The sequence below is a fragment of the Macrobrachium rosenbergii genome, chromosome 16 (assembly GCF_040412425.1).
Source record: "Macrobrachium rosenbergii isolate ZJJX-2024 chromosome 16, ASM4041242v1, whole genome shotgun sequence".
NCBI lineage: Eukaryota > Metazoa > Arthropoda > Malacostraca > Decapoda > Palaemonidae > Macrobrachium > Macrobrachium rosenbergii.
The window spans coordinates 22,680,179-22,705,061 of record NC_089756.1 but is presented as its reverse complement, the minus strand read 5'-3'; the positions used below and the strand labels follow the sequence as shown (position 1 = coordinate 22,705,061).

The following is a 24,883-nucleotide window of genomic DNA, read 5'->3' as shown; positions in this document are numbered from 1 at the left end:
CAGACCCCTTGAACTGTAGCCAAAATGTATGCCACTGGTATTTACAAGGGTTCATCCTAACCTTACCTAACTTGAGGTGCAAGATTGTGCCTGGCTGGTTAGGTTGTGGCTTTGCTTTGTTCCCCTTGGTACTGGGAATTTTATGTCTTGCTTCAGATCACTTACTTTAACAACTTTACCTTATTTTTTTTTATCTTTTGCCCACCCTTTGTTAGTGGGGCAGGTAGCATATTCTTCAGTTGATGATACAAGCCTGAAATATTTTTGTATTGTACTGTAATAAATGTGATAGCCACTTGAAATTCTAATATAACAACTAATATATGTATATACATACATACATATATTTTACATATGTATATATATGTGTAACAATTATTTACATGTATATATATAATGTATATGTATGTATATATATATATATATATATATATATATATATATATATATATATATATATATATATATATATATATATATATATATACTGTATTATATGTATATATATATATATATATATATATATATATATATATATATATATATATATATATGTATGCATGTGTGTATATATATATATATATATATATATATATATATATATATATATATATATATATATATATATATATATATATATATATATATATATATATATATATATATATATATATATATATACTAATATTATGTGTATATATATATATATATATATATATATATATATATATATATATATATATATATAATAATATATGTATGTGTATATATATATATATATATATATATGTATATATATATATATATATATATATTAGATTGTTATAATTAAATTTTAAATATTAATACATTTATACTGCATACGGCCACACACACACACACTTCTATTGTGTGCACCTACCACTGCTACAGTCTGTTTTGCATCCATTTTTTTTTTTTTTTTTTTTTTTTTTTTTTTTTTTAGCAACTTTTTGAAATACTGTAGTTCAACTACAGTCCAAATGATACTCCACTTATCTTCAATAACTATCTCTATTTAGAAGGAAACTGGTTCTGGCAAATAGATAACAAACTGGCTCAGATAGGCCCTGCTTGATAGGCTGCTCATTTGGTATGTTCCTTCAGTGTACTTTGTGTTAGGAGTATTAAAGTCATATGACTTCAGCTTTCATGCAGACATGAAGTCTTGCTTTATCTACAAAAGCTGTTTTACTTGACCTGTCATAAATCAGAACAACATATTTCTCTAGAAATTGTATATCATACTTCACAATTTCAGATAGTTGCAGGCCATTAGGCCATTTATGTAGGCATAAAGAAGTCATCTTCTTTACCACCCAGGCACAAGAAAGCTTTGTCATGAACAGGACAGTATTTGAATATACATATTTAGCAACTATCCCGTAAACTTTTAACCAGTTCCTTTCTCCCCCTTTTGGCTACTTCTTGGTGGTCTAGTCAGCCTGTGCACTAAATGAAACCAATAAATCAGTAAATGGAAAAAATTAACAATTAACATGGTTATTGTTGTTTTACCATGCACTAGTGGTCATCATACTGGGATTTTTTGTGGCTAGCACTTTTTCTTGAAAAAAAACATAGAAACAATTTTTTTTTTTTTACCAAATTTCATGCTTGTATCTAGCTGGGCAGTTCTGACCAAAAGTTAATATTTATGTGCTCCACTATGTCAGCAGCAACTTGGACTTTGTCAGCTTATTTGCATGGGGATCTTATAAGCTACTCAACTTTTACCCATATCATTGCTTCCTTTACAATCCAGTGCTTCAGTTGTGATGTAATTGAACCTCATTTCTTTCTACATTTTTGGTGTGCAGGTGTTGGAGAGATGAAAAAGTTAGTTATTAAAGCTTTTAAATTGTTCTCAATCAGGACAGGGTATACAAAATCAAACTGTTTTGTACAGTGAAGTTATAGAGCAGTACAAGTGATTGGCTGCTTCAGTACAGATGTGGTTACTGCACAAGATAGTGGTCACAAAGGGTATTTATGACAGTTATTGCAAAGGACATGAGAAAAAATACTCATCAAAGAGTAGACCTTCATATCCCTGTGTCTCCTATACACATAATCACATCTGTCTTGTCTTGCTTTCAACATGTGCTTGTAAATAGCACATATTTTGGCCATATTAGTTTGGTTCATAATTCTATCACACCTAAGTATGTCTGATGGAAAACTTATAAGGGGCCCATTATTGTTAGATTCTACTAATGCTACATGATCCAAGACAGACATCCAGAGTCCAGTTTCCATGTGTATATACAGTATGAGTAACAGCAAACCAAGGCCATGAATGGGAGTATAGTATATCAAACCATGAAGGAATCAGATTGTTATTAGAAGTTCCTCATCTGAACAGACATTTTGGGTGTCCATCTGTCTGATAAATAGCAGCCTGTCAAGTAACAAAGACCCTGCTGCGTATTATAGCCTGCACGTAAATATTTTCTATATGAAGTTACATCTAATGTTCTGTTTAAAAGATTTATTTTAAAAAAAGTATGACATATAAAATGGTAGCCAGTTAAAAAATTATGATAATGTAGCTGATAAGTACAGAAGTGCATTAAGTTGAGGTCCATTAGCAGTGGTTTTATTTTAATTGTATTAACATTGCTGAGTCATAGTTTTGATTTCTTTTGAGAAATACAAGGTTGTAGATACTGTACTGTAGTGAGAAGCAAAGCCTCTCCAAGGTGATTATCAATTATTTTTACACTATAGGGCTTGCCCAAAGGATAAGGTGAAAATTAATGCATGGTGAAATAAAAGAAGTTGAGTTGCCAGGTGGGAAAATGCCAAAGGGAACAAATAAAAAATACATGGCTGATAGCAATGCAGCTGAGGCCAAAGGGGTGCTGCAGAAAACCTGTAGCACCAAGTAGTGTTCCATACATTGTATACTGCAAGGCTTGCCTCCCTATAGGGGAACGAAATTGGGGCACACCCAAATTACATACGGGAGCATGGCATACAAATACCATTAATAGAGTGCATCACACCAAAACCTTAGTGGGAGCATGGCACACTGAGACGGGAGCAACGATGTACTGTTAACATTGGTCATGTGCATGTTCACCATAGCATGAACTTTATGCTTTGTGTACTATCATGAGTATGTAAAATATTTGCCAAATAAAACTCTCCTGGTAACTAGGATTACATATTTCAAGCTGTCCTCACTACACTCACAGAAGGCCTGTAGGATCTGAGGCTATCATAATCCTGTTAAGTGTCAAGAAATAACATCAAGTCTGTCAGGGTGAGTTGCATCAGTTAACAATCTCTGTGACCTGTGCAATAATGCCATATTGCAGACTCCCTTATCAGGTGTCCATCTCATAATACATGTGCTGGTGCCTTGACTTCTTGTATTGAGTCTATGTCTCAGGCTATTGTATCTGACGTGTCTTGTTGACTTGTGATGAATGTTTCTGTTTCAGGCTTCTGTTTGGGTGTTGTGTTTCTGTACCTGTAAGAGGTATTGTCACTCCCGTTTCAGTGTGCCATGCTCCCATTAAGGTATTGGTGTGATGTGCTCCCGCATGGAGCACAGATGTGGGTCATTGAAACACACCACCAGATCTGGAACACAAACACCCAGTCATGAGTCTTGGACAGTCATTCATCACAGGTTATCAAGAAACAAGATCTGTTATGAGTGGTCAAGAATTGGATGTCAGAACAGAACTGTACAAGAAATTAAAGAGACACTCAATACAAGAGCCAACACCTGCTATAGACAACCTGGGCACAGACACTTAATATGGGATGAGGCATATGGTCACCATGGATCACACATTGTCAACTGGTAAATCTTGCTGGGGTAGACATGATATTGTTTCGTATGATCCTTGAAAGGAACCTGGGAGCTAGAGATGCATTAGGTCTGTCATGAGAATCCGAGATAGCTAACACAACAAACCTAGTTGCTAAATAAGTTCCAGCTGGCATATGTATGACATATTTGTGACAAACAACAGCATGCAGAGCTCCAGCTATGTAGAACATCAATGGCCATTTGTTAACAGTAACAAAGTAGTTAGGTGAGTAGTACTTTTATTTGAATGCCTAGTGCCTGTGCAGCAAAGAGTTGTATACCATACCCCCCAAGGATATATCCATTCTGTCATCCCTTTTGGATTCACATACAGAGTAGCCTTTGATAAATTAATAGCAAACAGAGTAGACACTTAGGCTAGTGATCAGGGTATAAGTTCAAATGAGGATATAGTTAGACAAGCAGGACTTGAATCATGAGTAGAACTGTTATCATGAAGAGCCAGTTGGTGTACAGCATAGAAGGGGAAGTGAAGTGATAATACTTTCCAAGCAGATGGGAGCCTCATCACAGAACTAACCAAAGTATCCTTGACTTGTTGTTCATGATGAAGCTGGCATTATGCCAGCACAGGCTCTTGTTCATAGAGCAGCATGTAAATGTCCTTGACACTTCAGCCCATAGACCTTGTAAAGTTGTAGGAGCATTGTACCATCTCTGAGGATCTTCAGTTGAAAAAGATCAGATATCACTGTTCTTATTACTGCCTCCAGGCTTTACTTGAGCATGAGTGCCTCTTGCTGCTGCTAGTGTGACTGTCATTCTTGAGAGACATGGTTACCAGTCTTAAAACAGAGGAAGTGCAATACAGACACGAGGGTAACATCACAGTACATCATTATTAGTAATTGCCAAAAGTGTATGTTTGTATGGAAGTATAAAAAAAATTAGGTTCTGCATATACAGAAATCAGTCAGTTTTTTCTTAATGATCCACACAACTCTATCCTACACATTACGCCTCTACAGATGGTATCTTTTTCGTAAGAGTAAACAGAGATGGTCTCTGGTGATGGATACAGTTGCCATGAACCACAGCTGTATATTGTTACAAAGTACTTTACTGTGTTTCTCGCAGACTGAACAACATATTATACAGTATTTGGCTATTAGAGGTATCCAGATTAAAACAGTAACCTGTAATCAGTAAAAGCCCTGACCTTCATTATCTCTTCTCTACTGAAGTCTACACATAAAGTATATCATTATCAGTGGTCCTGTTTCCAGGAATATACAGTAACCTTCAAAAGCAGCCTCATACTATATATGGATACAAGTTATCTTGTTTTTCAGGAAGACCACGGAACAACACATCACATGACCTGATACATGTGTTGGCGCTGTGTTGGTCTGAATGCCTATTGGGGCGCATCTATACTCCAATCTGAATTCCCTTTACACTCTGTTAGGAAGAAGCCCATCAACGAGCACTTGCAATTATTGTTCAAGAAGCAAGACCTCACATTGAGTTGTATCATGGATTACAACAAATCATACCTGCTTCGTGAATGCACACATTATGTATTATACATACTAAATATGACCCAAGAGGCTGATTTTTTGCATCAAGAAAATGTATTCAAGTTTGGTTTAATTGTCTAAGACCCTCTTGCAAGGTGAATCAAATTGTTCATTATGAACAAGAAGCAATACTTATATGAGCACCAGAAAGTAACCAGTTTATTCTTTCCGTCATGAAAGTATTTTACAAATGATACAAGACAGAGTGAGTAGCTACTTACGAATACATCGGTGGATACAGACATGCTTCATGCTGTAGGCAACTTGACTGTGACAGATTATGTGTAGAACTAGTGAGGTCTAAATATTTAGGATCCCCAGGTGAGAAGATGAGAGAAGGGTTGGCTGCCTCCCTGAAATTTAACCAAGAAAGGAAATTTTCACAATGACAAAGGTCTAAATAATATGAAAAAAAAAAAAGCCTCAGTGAGAGAGGCATTGCATCCCAGTGCAAATTAGGGCTCGTAATGCTTAACTTAGGACTCTGTGCCTCCATAGGGCTTTATCACGGGCAGATAGGAAATATTCATATGCATAAACAATCCGCAAGTTTATGCAAATAGTCAAATTGCTACCCTTGAATCACTGTTCAGCAGAATTCAGCTGTAGGGCACAAGCATTGATACAAAGTACATCATAAACAGCAGAAGCACTTAGTCTCTAATATCTCGTGTGAGAAACATACAAGGAACTTTCCACCTTCCATATTGTACTTCTTTGGCATAAGTGCATTTGAGTGATGCTGTTATTTTTTAACTGCTGATCTTTCAAAGTAGTCCTGAGGATCAGTAGTTACACAGATCCTCCATATTTTGTTCAAAGTAATGATGGCAAGTTGCTCAAACTGTGTGACAGATCCTTAAGATACAGCCATGGCTCATTCCTTCTCCAAGATTTTCCGGAGAAATAATTTTACTCTACAAGATAATGGCTCCCCTTATCTTTTGGGCATAATCTGTTTTCATTTGTAAAAATTTGTATGCAAAAAAAGACCTGATGAGTACATCATTAACCAGGTGATCAGATGTGATTCTGGACATTTGGTGCACTTCAAGTTGATTCATTGGAAGCTGACTCCTCAAATACAAATAGTTCAGTACATGGGGTCTCTAGAAAAATTTTCTCAGTAGCTGATGAGTCACTTTCATAGGAGGACTGTTAAGTGTTCAGACTGAGACATAATCTTGTGTTCAGCTGTAAGACTAGTAAAGTTTTAAATATAGGTACCTATTATTATTTTAATAAGTAGTCTAACCAGATCATTGTGTTAATTTATTTACCTCTCACAGGGCTGGTCAGAGGATTTGTCATTATTAATTTTAGATTTTATTGATACAAGTACAACCAGAAATTTTATAAATGGGTTAATTGAAAACGGTGGAGAAGCTGCCAAAACTTCTGTAACTGATTTGTTTCCAAAACTTGACATTCATTTTCAGGCATATTATGAACATTCACACAATGAATGTTTGTTTTTGTTACTCTACAGTCTGTACATAGAGGCATTAATGAAGTGTGCTATTTATCAAATATCCACGAGTCAGTCAAGGGACTAATTCAGAGAAGTCAGAATTACTTGTATTTGTTCTAATTTTTGACTTGATTAATTTCACATTAGCCACACCACCTTCCTTTGAGTGACAGTTCCATTTAGTGTGGATTTGATAACTTTCAAATTTCTAGGTGATATACCAGAAGTTGCTCATAATATTGGTTAAGTGTCTCACAGATACCTCTACCAGAGACCCATAAAGCTACAGGTCTAACTCTGCCAACCTTATCACTCCCAGTCTAACAAGAGAACTGACTGGAGCATGTAGAGATATTAAATGTGACTCTGATTTAGCTCCCCTGCAGGGGCTGGGCTAGAAGGATTTATCTTAGATTAATGATAAAGTTTAGATTTTAAGCCAGAAGGATTTGTCTGTATTAATCATAGAGTTTAGATTTCAAGTTACGGCTTTGTAAAAAAAAAAAAAATTTCTATTTGGGAAAATTTAAAAATAGAGATTCCAACAGATTTGTTTAATGATTTGTTTAGAGACTATAGGACAGTACAGAATGGAGGGAAATCCATCAATGTTTAGCCCCTTGAGGGGAAAAATTGACATATGACCATGTATAATGATGAGTATTTCGGTTGTAAGAGGTGTACCCATCACTTTTTATTTTTTTTACATGCACTATACTACGTTACAGTAAACTTTTTTTTATTTCTTAGTAACCCCCCCAAAAAAACTTAATATGTAGCCTATGTGCCTATACTAACAGTACCCATATTAAAAATTAATACTGTTCTTTATTGTATGGGGTCATTATGTCCTCAAATACTGGTATACACCAGGGGCTATAAACCTATTCCCACATATACGGGGAGTTACTATACTTTTTTTTTTTTTGTAAACTTGCCTTAATTTTTGTATACTGTATATTGCTGAATTTACTATTTTCATAATTGTATCAATCCTCAGGGTTATTGCTCTATTGTTAGTTAGTTTAACCAAACCAAAGTGTGAAAAGACTCTACTCTTGGATGGCTGACCCAAGCAGTGCTTTAAAAATTTTATAATTGAAGAAATGAGATAAAAAATTTGATAACGGGATAAATAAAAATGAAGAACCTGGAAAAATTTTCCTTAAATGATTTTTCCAAAGCTTGATATTTCACTGTTGGTTAAAGTCTGGACATACATAATACTGTATAAGTTTTAATGTTTTGCACTGACCTGCCTTTCCAATACTGTATATATAATGTTTTGCACTGATCTGCCTTTCCTGCATGTTTAACCTTTAGTGTTGGCCTGCATTGGACATACACATGAAACTGTTTTTAAATGTTTACCATTGGTCTGCATTTTCTGTATGCTTAGCCTTTTAGTATTGACTTGCATTTTCTGCTTACACAAATTGGTTCACAAGGATTATTCAAGTATCCATAAGTCAAGTACAGGCATGATTTTAGCAATATATTAATACAAGTCTCTTTTCAGATTATCTGATTAATGGATTACTACATTTAATTCAATGTTCACATAAGTCTTCAAACCACTGTGACACTTCTTAGAAGGTAAGGGATTTGGAATATATTTATCAGTTGCATTAATATTCAAATGTTTGAGATGCATTACAGCATCTCTTGAGATCTAAGGATGCCCTGAAAGATTGTAGAGAGTAACTGCTTGTTTTGTATGTTAGGAATATTGGTTAATAATCTTTATAATCTATTAGGTAAGTAGTGTCATTTAAGTATTGGTTTCCTGGAATTCAGTGTTCATTTGAAACGATATATCACTACTTAACCAGACTATGGAGTCGTACATAGTTCTTGACTCACAGGAAGATTTATTCTTGGAGAGTAGAAGTTAGCTGGCTAGGTTAGAAGTGATCAAAGAATATAGGTGAAAAGTGGAAGGCAGAAAGTAACTGCGCCTTTGTAAGACACCAGGGTTCATGCAGACACCATGGTTCATGTAAGGTCTTTCAAGTCTGGTAGAGTATCGTACTAGCTTTTAAATTAAAACATTTTTGGTACTTATGTTTTCCCAGAATGTGTTTTACAATCAGAGGTTTGAAGAAAACTCATTAAGATAAAAAGTTTCCTGTATTCTCTTTAATTACAATTTCCCTGTAAGCTGTATACTAAGTGAATCAGTGACTGCAGATCTTTGGAAAAACAAAGTGAAGCTGTGACCTAACCTACAGGAAATTGTCAACATTCAGGGTATGTAAGAAAATTTTAAGTGTTTAAACTCCTGCACATCATTCTACAATTTATAACAGCATCATAATTGCCTTGTAAATTCCAAATAGGATCACATACACAACTAGAGTATCAAAATAGTTGCATTACTCAACTAGCAACTTGTAACAAATTCTCTATGTCTGCAAGAAAATGTTTCCCCATTTTATCTAATGCACAATTGTGATCCATCTTGGGATCCTCATTATATTTCCCCAATTACAGTCCATTAAAGAATTCAAGTTATGTCCAATAATTTTTACACGATAAAACAGTGAAGGAGCTAAAAAATAAAATTTTAAAATATGAGGATACGTGACCAACGTTTTAAAAAATATGAGGATACGTGACCAACAATGGAAAATGTACAGTAAAATCCAGTGTTCCCTATAAAAACTATTGGTCCTGTTATCACACAGATGCTGAAAAAGAGAAGAGGCCATTGGTATCGGAACCAAATAAGGAACTTAATCCTATGTCCGAATCTGTTTCTACTAGGCTTGGCTGCTTCGGTCTTGGTGCTTTGAACATGGGTGGTAGATTCTTTATGTGAACTTCTTTCTTCAGTGCCTGCCCAACATTTTGACCAACAATCTGAAAAGAATATTTTATTAACACCTTGTTTTCAGTAAACGGTTAGCCTCATCAATAACAGATTTGTATAACAGTTTAGTCCAACAATATCACAACGCCAAAGATAATCTTGGACAGTATCCCTTTCAGTGGAACAGGACCTATGCAGGGGTTTAAAGCATTTTGCATTCTGATTTTGTGAATACGTTCCCATATATTCAAACAGAAGTCACTTTCACCATATTGTGGTCATGTGGTTGCCAGCATCAAGATTACCTAGTCTTTTATTGTAACTTACCATACACATACCAGACAAACCTCAAACATAGTCACTTTCACCATATTGCAGTCATGTGGTTGCCAGCATCGTTACCTGCCTTTAGTAACTTGCCATACACATGCAGAACTCTAACTTATAGTCACTTTCACCATATTGCAGTCATGTGGTTGACAGCATTGTTACCTGCCTTTAGTAACTTGCCATACACATGCAGACCTCTATATAAGTTCCACGCCAGTGCCACCACCACAGGAGGAGTAATATAGCTTACAATGAGAACTGTTCCTGGCATGGCACAATTATGATGAAACATTCTGCATCTGCCCTTCAACCCTTCGCTGCATTGCTTTCCACTTAACTTTGATTTTTCACCATTTAACAAGAAGTCCTTCACATAAGGTTAATGAAATCTAGAAATTCAGAAAAGTGAATATAATCCATTCCATTCAATTCATCTTTTAAGAACAAGTCCTTCACATTAGGTTCAGGAAAATCTAGAAATTCAAAAAAGTGAAAATAATCCGTTCCACTCAACATCCATGGTTTGCAGGCTAAGAAACTGAAATCCTGCATTGCTTTCTACCTAACATAGCTTCACTTTTCACATTTTAAAAACAAGACCTTCACATAAGGCTCCTGATTACGAGCAAGTCCTTCACATTTGGCTCATGGGCATCTAGAAATCCAGAAAAGTGAAAATAATTCATTCCACTCAACATCAATGGTTTGCATGCTAAGAAACTAAAATTAAAAGTAAACATTTCATCTTCTGATGTAATAGTGCACTGTGAAGGGAAATTAACCTGGATCTTATGTCTGTCAAGTTTTCACAAATTTTTTTATATGTTTCAGAAGGAGCATCACAGAAACCTTTTATTGAGGAGCCAGCTTAGTTCATCACTGACTTTTAAAAAAGCAGGGAAGCCAGTTCTAGTTCACCGCAATAACTTTTAACAGGGAAGTTCATTTTATTTTTCCACACTAACTTTCAACTAGGAACCCAGTTCCACTTTGCTACATAATATTTCCAATGAAAATCAGATCTAAGTTTACCACAAAGTTTTTAACTGGGAAGCTAGTTTCAGGTTACCTCACAAACTTGAAACATAGAAGCAAGTTACACCTGAAATGCAGCTGTTGAGCATCTGTACTACAGACACTAAACAGGCTCTCTTGAGGAGCAAGCCCAGTTGTAGGGCTTTGGTTGTTTAGGTGACCCAATTGTTCAACAACTGGGATATGGTTCTTGGCTCTAGTTTTCAGATAACTGGCAGATGAAATGAAAATGCTTCAGTGTCAACATTGTGTTATGACTATTCATGAATATTGTGAGCAGTATTTCTCAAACACAGGTGAACTTGATCAGTCTATAGTGAAAGTTCCAAAATGAACACTATTAATAAGAATCCAGAGTAGCAAAGAACTGCAATAAAAAGGTGTGTTCATATAATACAAGCAGACTGAACAACTGGAACCTGAAGAGAACAGAGTCCTACAGTCACAACTTACCATAAAGCAATGAGTAAGTAAAGCCCAATTAGCCAAGATGGACAACCTGACAAAAGAAAACACCTGTTGCAACACTGAAAAATAGATTACAAACCTGTGCGCCTTCTCAGAAGAATGATTACAGAATATCAAACCCATCACAGCATCGGTAAATGCATGTCCACAGCAAATACCAGTCTCTACATGGTGCTGGATGATGAGAAATTCACAGAGATCATGCCAAGGACGAGAACTACAATGGCTAATCCTAGTTTGCTGATGTTGCAAAAATATGACATTATGTTGCTCAAACATGGAATACAGTTGCTGATGTTACAAGAATATGATATTACGTTGCTCATGAACATGGACTACAGGTTCCTGCCAAAGTAATAGAGCCGTTCAATAAATATCAATCAGCCTTTTAAAATAAGAGGCGTTACCAATCCATACGTATTATATACTCTGATGACAAGAAAGATGATGAAAAACAGCTAATTACACAGCCTTTTAAAATAAGGCTGTCTTAATATAAACCTCAACTGTGATAGGTCAGTTTGTACGGGTCAATAGTCAAGAGGCATATTTTATCATGAGAACTTCGATGATCAAAGATGAGGAAACTTCAAACTCTAGATTAAGACAGCCTTCAACAAATATTAACTATGATAACAGCAGTTCAGCTTATTAGTGTGTCTGATCCTGAACTATGATGACAGCAGTTCAGCTTATATTAGTGTGTCTGATCCTGGGACATTGAATACTGAAAGACCCTGATAACAAGATCATCTTTGCCCTGCAGTAAATATCAATTGTGATTACAGCAGCCCTGCTCAAAAGTGTCACCAATTTAGAGGTATTATACATCTGATGACAACAATCCCTTGGCCCTGCAATAAATATCAGTTGTGCACAGACATTATATATCAAGAGGACTGATGACAACAATAAGGAACAAGCCCTTGCCCCTACAGTAAATATCAGCTGTGCCAGCAACTTACCTAAAAAGGCATTATACATTAGAGGACTGACAACAACAAGGAAAAACAGCAGATTAAGATATTTCTACAATAAATTTCAACTGTGATAATGGTACAAGTAAGTGCCATCAATCCAGAGGTATTATATATCGAAGGACTGGTGACAACAAACCCTTGACCCTACAATAGATATCAGCTGTGCCAGCAATTTAGCTCACGAGATGCTATATATCAGAGGACTGATGACACTGGGCCACAAGGCACTATGATTACGCCAGCCCGGCGGTAAATTTCTAACCCGGAGGCACATCATCAAAAGTGTTAATGACAGCAAGACCACTCTGGAACAAATATCAAGCCCCTTCAATATATATCATAGTAATCCAACCCCGGAGTAAACCAATCCAGAGGCATTGACAACAAGCCCATTAGCCTTAAATATCAACTGTGATGATGATGACAGTTCTGCCCCACAAAAGTCACCAATCCAGAGGCATTATACTCTGGTGACAAGAAAGATTAACAAACAGCAAATTTAGAAAGCCTTTCAACACATATCTGTAACACAAACAGCCAGGCTTATACTCCCATGAGGGGAGGTGAGGAAAAGCATTCGACTGTGATAGCCCCTTAAATAAATATCAAGTAATAATTGGAGCAAAACTTTTTATTGCTTGATATATATCAAGTGTCACTGGTTCAGAGGTATCTATTACTGTAGTTCGATGCCTACAAAGATGAGATATAGGTAGATTTCAGTATGCTTCCAATCTTCAATAAATAGCTGAAAAAACAGCTGTTCGTAATGTGTCGCCCATCTAGAGGCATTATATAAATTGATCAAGAACAAAAAAAAAACCTGACGTCATGTCCATATCTACTCCTTTATCTCATTACCCAAAAGACTCATCTGACATATTCCTCAATTTTTTTAATATCTCATTACCCAAAAGACTCATCTGACATATTCCTCAATTTTTTTAATATCTCATTACCCAAAAGACTCATCTGAGGTATTCCTCAATTTTTTGAAGGCTGTTTTCATTACAACTGGAACCATCCATATGAAATTGTTCAGTGAATCTACAGTACTTCCAAAGAAAAACAAATCTCTAATCTTTGGTATAATGGATTATAAAATAAGTCTAATCCTTCGGGCCAGCCCTAGGAGAGCTGTTAATCACCTCAGTGGTCTGGTAAAACTAAGATATACTTACTTTATAACCATCCAATCATAGAGCAATTTTACCTTTCACTCTCTACTCTGGTATAATGAATCATAACCATCACACTTGAGACCAATGCCACTTGTACTATTTCCATGTCATGACTGGAAGCCTTCATCAAGTGAATCACATGGCCTGGGCGATTTGTTTTGAGAATTATTAGTTCATGATTATGGACCCTGGAAGATTGGTTACCATCTTCAGAATGACTGTGAACAGCTTGAGTCAATACTGACTGGATTTCCATCTACCCAAGTTGAAACCATACTGATTAGATTCCATGCCCAAGCTCACTCAAAGGGCACTTTATCTACAAAAGTAAGCACTGCTCAAGCCTCCATAGTCATGACAGCTTCCAACTGCTCACCTACATCATACCCTTCAGAAGAAGAAGAAAAATTTGCAGACAATAACCACATTCATCCCAAATGGTAACAGAACAACCAAGACTGTACTGGCTGGCTCCATGCAAACTGGTAGACAGAACTTCAGTTTGTTCCATGTACAATACTAGGGCTGTCTTCTTTTCCCAAGACAAATCCAGGTCAGACTAATAACAAGGTTGAAAATGATAAAATAAGCTGCTACTATTCTTTCAGAATCAATAGTTGATGCTGTAAACTCCTAGCAATGAGAATCTGTTTTGCAACACAGTACTAGCAACTCTGGATAGGCTAACCCTTCAGCTAATGAAGACATTTTGTCAGTCACTCCTTAAACACATTACAACATAAACTCCATGAAGAATGAACTAGGCAGTCTACCTGATGATGTCCTTGTATTGCTCAAACCATCTATAGAAATCTTCCACAACTTGTCAGTCACTCCTTAAACATGTTACAACAGAAACTCCATGAAGAATGAACTAGGCAATCTACCTGGCAATGTCTTTGAATTGCTCAAACCATCTATAGACAAAGCAAAGACTTTCGACAACCAAGTATTATAGAGAATTAAGTACCAAATTTGCTAAATGAGACAAGATCCCCTCTCGAGAGTTCAATAAATTGGTTCCAACCCACTTGCAAATATCAAATAAAATGTCCTTGAATATGCATAGGAGAAAACCACCACATAAAAAGCATGATTTTTATCAATTCAGGACTTCTAACTATTCACATAGGCAATTATGCATTGTAAAGCAGTGGTTTGGACTATTGTATTAGCATACTATTGTATACAAGGTGAAAATCATTAAAGTAAAGATGCCTCACAGTACAAGTATTAAGCTTACCAAAACACTAACATCAACCGACTGTTATACAAATAAATTTCTCATTACAAAAATCTTCCAGCAAAATATCAATAGTAACAATATTACCTCACTAACGAGTTTTCTAAAACCATCTTTCTTTGCCTTTTCAGCCTTCGTTGACTTCATGCCTGGGTTAAGATTCGACAGTCTCTCCTCAAACTTTTGTACACTTTCTTCAGTAACACCAGGAAGGCTTAGAACAACCTGTGTGAAGATACAGTGGAGTCAAATTTCTATTTCATTCAAATGTCCAAGACATGCAGATCCCTTGACAATTATAAGTCGAGTGTTATCGCTGAAATTCGTAGAACACATAAGCAAGCAGACAAGAGAAATGACATATATTGTTTTGGGTTATGAACTACTGTGGAAACAACAAGAGAGGCTGAGGTCCCATGCCTTTACAAAAGAAATTCCACATCAGTTAGTTGACCCAAATTACAGTCATTAATACAAGAGGGTCAGAATGACAACCTTTCTAAGCTCATTATGTTTCTTCCTTCATCCATTTTGTAAATTCTACTCTACAAATGCACCACATGTATAATCAATGTTTTCAATGTTTCAAATATTGTCATTACACTTAGCTTACTCATAATAACCGGATGTCTGGCGCCGGATAACCAGGGATCAGTGCTATTATCGCCAATTTTCGGGTAGCGGTTATTTTCAGTTATCGTCACACTGTCGGGAACTGAACCCCACCGATAACTGGGGACTGCCTGTATAAAGTAATCATCTAGATATTGCTAATGACATGAAAAAGTAATTACTAGTTGAAAAACTTATGAAAACATTTTCTATATCTAATTACAGATATATTGTACAATAAGTTTCTTCAATAAATAAAACTTTTATATAACTTGTATTCCATAGAGTATAAACCTTCCCTAATGAAATCTGATATATGTTTAGTCACTGAAAGAACTATACAAATATAAGTAAGGTATGAACAGTTAAACATATAATCTATGTACAGTATCCTGTACACCAAAGAGATTTGCATTATCAAATATAAATTATATGTAAAAATCCTTTACACCGCACCAGTCTATAAAGTACTTAAGATTTTCATGTTTATTTCTTTGTAATCACTAAACAGCTAAAAATAATCATGCCCTTATAAAATCTACAAGATTTAAACTGGAAACAATTTTTCCTCTTCTAAAACTTGTATCCAATGAAAACATCTTTACTACAGTAGGCTCTAAAAAATCAAATATCAAGAGTCCAAACTAGTTTGCAGGAACAAAATAAGCACCAGAATAAACCTGAAAACTTACCTCTCTTATAGTTGGAAACTGTGGTAGAAACATTTCATATACAGACAAACCAAGGGATAATAGAGCACTCTGATTAGCATCATGCTGCCCATGTCTCTGAAGTCCTTGTAGTATGGACATAAGCACTTGATTGACTGCTTGTGGGGATAGGAATTGACCTCATTGGCTTAAACTGCAATTTCATTACATAGTTAATAACTCTAAATAGACTTCAAACAGGCAACACTATCTTGCCACCATAAAGTTCTGAAGGTTATTAAAAAAAAATAATATACATTGGTTACCTTGAAAATGTTAAGGTCAACATATCTCAAACTAATAAATTTATTAACTTGGTTTTAACTTGGACTAACTCACATTAACAAACACTGGTTGCCTTAAATTTTTTGTCAGCATAACTCTGTCTAGTACTGAGTGAGAGGAATCATTAAAAACTATAGAGCTAACTCTAATAAGAAGAGAGTACACACACCCCGTGTGAATTTAGAGAGTTAACAGTAATTTCCATACAGCAATTAATTCAGTGGTCATGCTGACCTTCCTACTGTTAACAACAATACATAAATCTCAGTTCACTAGATACAAAGCACAAAAGCAAAAACCAAGTGCTTTTGAACATTCCCCATTGCTTTCAGATTCCTTAATATGAAATTCACTTCCTACTGTTTAATGATTTCAACGCTGATGGTGTTCAATGATGAGAACTTCCTCAAAGTGGCAGACAAAATTTAAGAAATAAAAAAAGTCCCTACACAAAAGTAAAATAAGAGGTTTCACTATTGTAATGTTAAGACACAACTGCACAAACTAAGGAAATTCTGACTTACTTTAAAAGTGTAGTTACAATGGATTGACAAATAGTATCACAGCCCAAGACTAGTTCACCTAATTCTGACAACATGTCATTGTTAGATGAAGATGATATTGCAATCTCCATGTCAGCATCCATTACTTCAGGAGCATCAAATGTCACTCCACGCTGTCCACTCATGAGAACAGCTTTCAATAACTGAAAATAAACATGAATTTACAACTAACATCAGCCCCACTATCTTGGAAAACTAATGAAGGGTTATTTCAAATGCACAGGACAATATGCCAACTATCAATAATAACATCATACTTAAGACTATTTAAAAAACGTAAGGGCAATTTCTTTTTCTCTTAGACAACAAGCATCAAATGGCTATCAGTAAAAATTACCTACGGTACCTATAGTTTCATTCTACTTAAACTATCTAATCTGTATTTATGGAAATATACTAATGTGCTCAATGATTATCATCATCAATATTACTAACTTCAAGAACACTGCCCCAAAATTCTGAGGTAGAGAAATCCACATCTACTGATGCACGACAACCATGATATTTACCCTAAGGTGAAGTGTGGTATTAAATTTGTCTTCATCAAAATGTTGAAGTTTTAAAGCAAATTTATGTTTTGTACAAACCACTGCCATAATTTACTGGTTCTGTTATCCTAACATGTTCGAGTTCTTTGTAAGGGTAGGACTCTCACATCTCTCACTATCCCACTTGTTATGAAACTTAAACTAAGAATAAGCAGCATCTGAACCTAATTAGAGGAGGGAAAAAAAGGATACTAATCTTAAAATTTAAATAAAGAAAGCATAATGTCAAGAATCACCAACTTACATCAACATATTCTCTTGTAAGCATTCGAATCAGCAAGTCCTCCAATATTTCTTGAACATCCTGATTCTCTTCCTGTGAATCACTTTCAACAACATTTGTTAGGTGATCCCAGCGACCACTAAGCCTTTCCAACACTGTTCAGAAAAACAAAGACAATCACCAGTCACAATAAACCAGATGATAGAATGGAATATGAATATAGAATTTAGGTCAAAGGCCAATTTCTGGGACCTATGAGGTCATTCAGTGGTCAAATGGAAATTGATAGTACAAAGGTTTGAAAGGTGTAACAAGTGGAAAACCTCGCAGTTGCACGATGAATCAATTGTTAGGAGAGAGTGGAAAGTAAGATGGAAGAAAGAGAATAGGAATGGAGGTACAGTTAAAGGAATGAAAGGGATTGCAGCTAAGGGCTGAAGGGGCGCAGCAAAGAACCCCATGAGATGCACTGACGGCACTAGCCCCCTATGGAGATAAACCACATGATAACTGAGAATATCTGTTAGAATTAAGCAAAAAATTACTAATTTTTAATCAATTTGTATTTTTCATAACCACAAACCTAAGGTCTTTATGAAGCGGAAAATCTCTTAGCGTTAGCTGGATCCGGTTAAAAACAGAACAAGGATTTGGTGGTAGCAGAATGATAGCCAATAGGGAGAGTAGGCGGAGTCCGACCTCTTTCCCCCCCCCCTCTTGCCTCGTGACGCAGCAGTTACCTTCCAGCCCAGGTATTTGTATGAGGGGTGGCATGAGGTGGGCCATTTACAAGACCTTAGGCTTGTAGTTATGAAAAATATATAATGATTGAAAATTTGTCATTTGTTCACACATGGTACATTCCTGGTCTTCACATAGGGGATATTTACTTTTGGTGGGAGGATAAAGTAAGCTTCAGAACCAACCAGAGGTTCGGTTCACCAGGGTGGACTTCCTGGTCAATGGTTAGAGCATAGGAAGGAGTTATATGCCTCTGATCTGTTAAATGAAAAATTATTTAACAGCCATACCTCTGGGCTTTGACACAATGGGAGCACCAGTCTGCACTGTGTCTAAGAAGCAGGAAAAGAACCTGTAATTGTTGGAGACAACACAATTAGGTAGCTGCCAACCATGTCCTTTTGTCAATTCCTCTCTCACCTTGTAAGAGAGAGGGTAGGATTAGCTTCTATTTCTAGAATTCGTATTGCGTAGGAGCAATCATTATAGAAATAGAATGGCTGCTCACTCACCTGTATCTAGCCAGTTCCAGCACATGATGGCTTACATCTCTCCCCTGCCCTCCAGAAGAGAAAGAAAAAAAGGAAAAGGAGGAGGCCAGTCACCCCATTCACTCTCACTTTCATAACCAACATCTTAGACAAGGGGCACTGGACGATCTACACAACTTGCTAAGCAGCCACCACCAGATCCAAGGAAAAAGTGTCCAAGGATCTATGGGACACATCCCGAAGGTAGAAGGAGGTGAAGGTCATTTGACGAACCCTTATACCAGCCTTCAGAACCCTATGAACCAACAGGTTCTTTTTGAAAGTGATGGAAGGGCCAAAGCCCCTAACATCATGAGCTCTTACATGCACTGCACTGGCATCTGCAATTGAAGAAGTACTGTATGCAAGTCTGATTACTTCATATAGCCAAGAGATGGTATTCTTGGACACTTCTTTCTTGTTCCAGCTTGTGCTAACAAGAAGTCTTCAACACTCAGGCCTGAGATGTCAAGTCCTTTTCAGATAGCTTCGCAGAACCGTAACAGGACATAGAAGTAATCCCTCTGGACTATTACTAACAAAGTTTGTCAGGGAGGGGATCGAGAAGGACCCAAACCTGTCATTGGGCACCGAGGGATTTTGAGTCTTAGCTATGAATTCTGGAACGAATCCGAAAGTTGCTGACCCCAACCCCTCGAGTGTTTAACACTAAAATAGAGGCCATGGAGTTCTCCTACTCTCTTTGATGAGACAACAGCCAACAAGAAGACCATCTTGAGAGTCAAATTCCTGTCTGATGAACCTAGTAAGGGTTCATAAGGTTCAGGCGAGGCTGTATGACCAATGTCAATCCCACTTAGAGGTTTTTAGCCTCTTTGGGACAAGAGGAGCATGGAGATTTCCCATGAGGAGGAAATATCTACCCATTTCAAACAGCAAACTATCCCTAGAGCAGCCTTGTAACCGTTAATGGCTGACACAGAAGGTAACTTCTCCCTACGAAGGAAAACAAGGAAGTCAGCTAATTGTTGAACAGAAGTTCCAACCGCAAAGAAGCCTTGTTGACGACACCAATCACAGTAGACAGCCCATCCCTTGGTAGACGGCTGAAGAAGATTTCCTGAGATAGTTAGACATCTCTGTTGCTGCTCCGCGAGAAAAGCCTCTCGCTCGGAGGAGATATTGGATAGTCTCCAACCGTGAAAAGATGGGGACCCTACCAACTGGTGAAACTTCTCAATGTGCGGTTGGCAAAGGAGGTTGCGCCAGGGGGGAATTTCTCTCGGTGCATCTGTCAGCATAGCCAGAAGATCGGGAATCACTCAGCATGTTGCCACTAGGGAGCCAACGCTTGACCCTGACAACTCAGCTTGTCTGTCAGCACATACCTCTTGCCTGGAATTATCTGGCTAAAAGGTCTACTGAGTGAGTCACCACCCACTGGTATAGTAGTATTGTCAATTAGCAAAGTTGAAGTAATACTAGTCCTCATTTGTTGACATATGCCACCACTGTGATACTGTCGGACATTAGAACCACAGAGTGCCCTGTCACCATTGCCTACTGTTGTCGACCAAAGATCGAGCCACAAAACTGCCCGGAAACACTGAAGACACTGTCAACTCCATTGAGGACGCCCATCGATGTGTAAAGGAGGGGCACCTCTGCCTTGATTTGATCTGACGCAAGACCTGGGACTAGACAATCCAAGTCCAGATCTACCTGTTTTGATTGTAATGTGACGTTAGAGGTTGCATAAAAGCATCCATGTCATGGAAGAGGAGGGAGAATCTTAAATGACCTGCCAGATCATGAGGATCATGAGGATCAGTATCGACAGAGGCTAAATAACGAAAGCAAGGATTGTTACCTACCACCAGACATCTGAGGCAAACCCTTCTTAGCTGAATCAAGCATTTGCATCCTTAATACAAAACACACAGACAAAACACAAAGTAACACAGAATAACACAAAAAAGACAGAAAATACCAGAACACCAAGGCGTAATAAACCGGCTTTTATGCGAGATAAAACAGCGCTCGTCTTGTGAGAAAAACAGTTAAGAGATGACTGGCGCGTCACAAGGCACAAGAGGGAAAGAGAGGTCGGACTCTGTCTACTCTCTCCCCATTGGCTATCACGCTGCTACCACCAAATCCTTGTTCTACTTTTAACCAGATCCAGCTAGCACTTAAGAGATTTTCCCCTACAAAAAGAACAGGTTTGTACCGTGTATGAACAAAGTAAAATATTTCCAGATTGGATGTATTAGAATAAATAAGAATATGTTCCATATAAGCATCAATGAGGAACTGAGTTAGAAGACATAAAAATATAAAAAATTCAAAACAAAGATGAATGATAAAATGTTAAAATATAGGTCAGACTTAAAATTTTCATTTGATAGAATGAACAAAGAATGTTCACATATGTATCAATGTAACACAGCAAACCACAAAAGCTTTTGGAATGTGTAAGAATAGCAAATACTCACACCAAGGACAACTTAAAAATATATATGAATGTCAAATATTTATAGCAAAGCTAAACAAACACTAAAGCTGTATACTCTTGAACCAAATCCTACAACATAAACAAATTTTAAAAAACAGTTTAACTTCAACTTTTAAAAAGTCATCTCATGTGTGAAAGAGTACGGTAATTTAACTCTTCTTAGGAGTTATTACAAGCAGTGTAAAGTGAAGATTACAAAGAATGATCTGATTCCTATTACACATCTGGATATGTTCATTTATTAATCTAACTCAAACACAGTCCACTCGCCTAATATGTGAGAAAACAGTTAAAAAAGAACCTCAAGTATTAAAAATTTCTTAGGGAATAATTGTACAGTAGAGCTGATGTATTACCAATTGTTATTCTTAAGCTGTCTAATTAAGATTAAAGTTTATTGGTAAAACAGGAAGTCTTACAAATCAACACACATCTTTCATACTAATCCATTTAATATCCTTACTTCTGTGTAAATGGCTCTCCAGTAACATTTACTTGTTAGATCCCATAAGATAACCCATTACCACAGATGCAAAGACCATCTACAATAATCCTTCAAGGCATCACACTTCCAAGCAACACCACTGTCATTGTATCCTCAGTTGCTCTTAGATTTACTTAGTCCTTTGCCTTCCTGGCAATTGGTATCTTTGCTGCAAAATGTTAGTCTGACCACTGTTTTTCTTTTGTTTCCATTAGTATACTTTTATTGTTTTGTCCATTCTGGGAATTTCTTATTTGAACTGCCATACTGGGTTCATTTTCTATGACCACATTCAATGTTATAGATTAATAAAAAAAATAATTAAAACAACCTTAACTAAGCAAACCCACTTCAATGTGAGGGAAGGGACACTTAGTGAATGGTTAGGTTTAGAACAATATTGAGAAGTTATTTTCGATTAAAAAATAAAAGTTGAATTTGGTCTTCTTTCATAGGTAATTTGTTATACATTAAAATTTAATATATTCAGGAAAATTTAAATTATAAAAGAACAAGTATGAAGGTCATAAAAAAAAAAGTTGCAAAAAATTTTCGCCACCACAAAATATGATTGTTTGTGAGCAAAATGACAAAATGAATATCTGATGCAATGAATTATATTACAAGCAATGGTTAAAATACTTTTCATAACAATAATAATAATTAGAATTTTGATGATGAACATATAATAATTATGATTATAATTCTACAGAGAGAGCATAGTAAGTGTATGGTACATCACAGGCTCAGACAAGATCAGCAAATGCACATGCAAATGCAGTTTTATTTATCAATGTCACTATGCACTACTGCAGTATCTTCATCATTTCCAACTGACATTATGTGCAAAACCAGTTTTTTTCTTAACACATTCGACTATTATTGGTTAACAAAGACTAGCAAAAAGATACACACACACATGCACATAAACACATAAACAAAGATTTCAAGAAAATGTATATTACATTTTAGCCTGGTTTCTTTAATTAGTACTGTGCTGGTCACTGCTTATTATAACAACATTTTTCAGAGATACAGACAGAGAGGAACTAATTGTGTAGCACATATTCATAGCTACAGGTTCAGTCAAGATCCCCAAACAAGCATAAATATATGGAAATTCAGGTGCATGCGTGTATTACAGTTGTCTGTATTGTTGCATTTATTTAATTTTTATGGGATCATATTTCAAGAGGTTTACACATTACGATTTCCATCATTTTCACCCCAAAACATTTCCAATAACTGATTTACATACTACAACCTTACTTCAAATAATTCTGACCCTGTCTTGCAAACTGGCAATTCACATATTACAAACTTCATATTACACAAGTGGACTGGTACTCCTATGTGGTTGATAATATATATCTACTATAAAACAATTATTACTTACTCTCCATCACTTTTTCAAAAATTTTGTGGTGTACTATTAAAGATAAAGAATTTAAACACCCACCATAAAAGATTACCAATGAAAATAATAAAAGTACTACAAAAGTAATCTAAGCACATAAAAACAGTACTGTATACTATGACTACTACAAAAGTAATCTAAGCATATAAAAACAGTATACTATTACTACACTTACTGTACGGACACACATGATTAAGGACTGGCAATAAGACAGGCCTGTAATATTCTGCAGGACACGACTGAATGAAAGGCTTCAAAAATGTTCGAATAATGGGTCGTATTCTATAATCAGGGATAAGGTGCAAGTTAGCAAACGAAGAATGGATCAAGTACTCCGCAAGATGAGGTTGCTGGTAAAATTCTGCACCTAAGGAAGCTCCTGCATTTCCCAGAATGTGATAGGAATGATCATGGACCATTGACAAAAAGTACTGCATTCGTTCAAGGGGATGTTGTACCTGTCCAGGGAGTAAAAATGAAGTAAATCTTTAAAATGAAGGTTTGTCAATTAGAGAAGAGAAAAATAATGCTAAATAATGAACAAACAGATCACACAACTGTCCTGTTATCCTTTGTTGCCTTTCCTCAGAGCTAAGAGTTAGCTTTCAACCCAATGGTCAGTTTACGTCTATACAAAAGCCCTCCCTTTAAAAGATGCTTACAGAGTTTGAAGGGGTCATCTGCGTACAGCCACTGTAAGTTTAAGCTAATGTAAGCTACTTGGCTGATAATAAACTTTATGATGTGCAATAAAACTTAGAATATAATGTAAACTTATGACAATCATTCTTTTATTTTAGTGATGCAGGAAATGCTAATTTGTCAATTAATCTCTCTGCCCTCTATACAACTGAATGTGAACAATTCTAGCTATAATCATGTCAATCAAACTCTATTTATAAAACAAAATGGAAAGCATACTATCATAAGATGAGAGGACAAAAAAACACTAAATGAAAAGGTTATCAGGAGAAAATATTCAGTCTTGGAGAAAACAAAATTATTTCATTTACTGAACAGTGCCATCACTACCCATCTATAGATGATTATTATTATCAAGTACTTTAGCCAGACCACTAGGTCACCCTTCTAATCTCTCATAATGGTAGCAAAAAGGAAAATTTGGGGAGGAGAAAGTTAAAAAAAGTTGGAACACTACGTGAGAAGACACAAAATAGACCGGAAAAATAGTAAAAGGCAGAAACCAAAGCTAGGTGTGAGGTAAAGGGACACTGCAAAGAACCTTTAGTATTACCTACAGTATGTTAAATAATGCACACTGCAGGAGGTAAACAACTTAGGGAATTCTTTGACAGGAGTTTGTTCCAATTATCTTAAGTTCTCTTTGACGATCCCTTAGCAAACAAGAGTAACCTCTGCCAACCAAAA

The 24,883-nt window shown here is 36.1% G+C and overlaps 1 protein-coding gene and 1 long non-coding RNA gene across 2 annotated transcripts in view; one reads left to right on the top strand and one right to left on the bottom strand.

Annotated features, from left to right (window-relative positions):
- Window positions 1–13,647, top strand: part of LOC136847191 (uncharacterized) — a 51,188-nt gene extending 37,541 nt beyond the window's left edge. The window contains exons 3-4 of the long non-coding RNA XR_010855646.1: window positions 8,376–8,452; window positions 10,830–13,647. This is a non-coding gene — a long non-coding RNA (uncharacterized lncRNA). The remainder of the gene's footprint in view (window positions 1–8,375; window positions 8,453–10,829) is intronic.
- The window catches only part of Ranbp21 (exportin-5-like protein Ranbp21), a 35,924-nt gene continuing 20,012 nt past the window's right edge, over window positions 8,972–24,883 (bottom strand). The window contains 7 exon segments of the mRNA XM_067118627.1: window positions 8,972–9,718; window positions 14,993–15,130; window positions 16,210–16,412; window positions 16,415–16,455; window positions 17,037–17,218; window positions 17,868–18,001; window positions 23,670–23,952. Coding sequence (XP_066974728.1) covers window positions 9,536–9,718; window positions 14,993–15,130; window positions 16,210–16,412; window positions 16,415–16,455; window positions 17,037–17,218; window positions 17,868–18,001; window positions 23,670–23,952 — 1,164 coding nt within the window. The 3' untranslated portion in view covers window positions 8,972–9,535.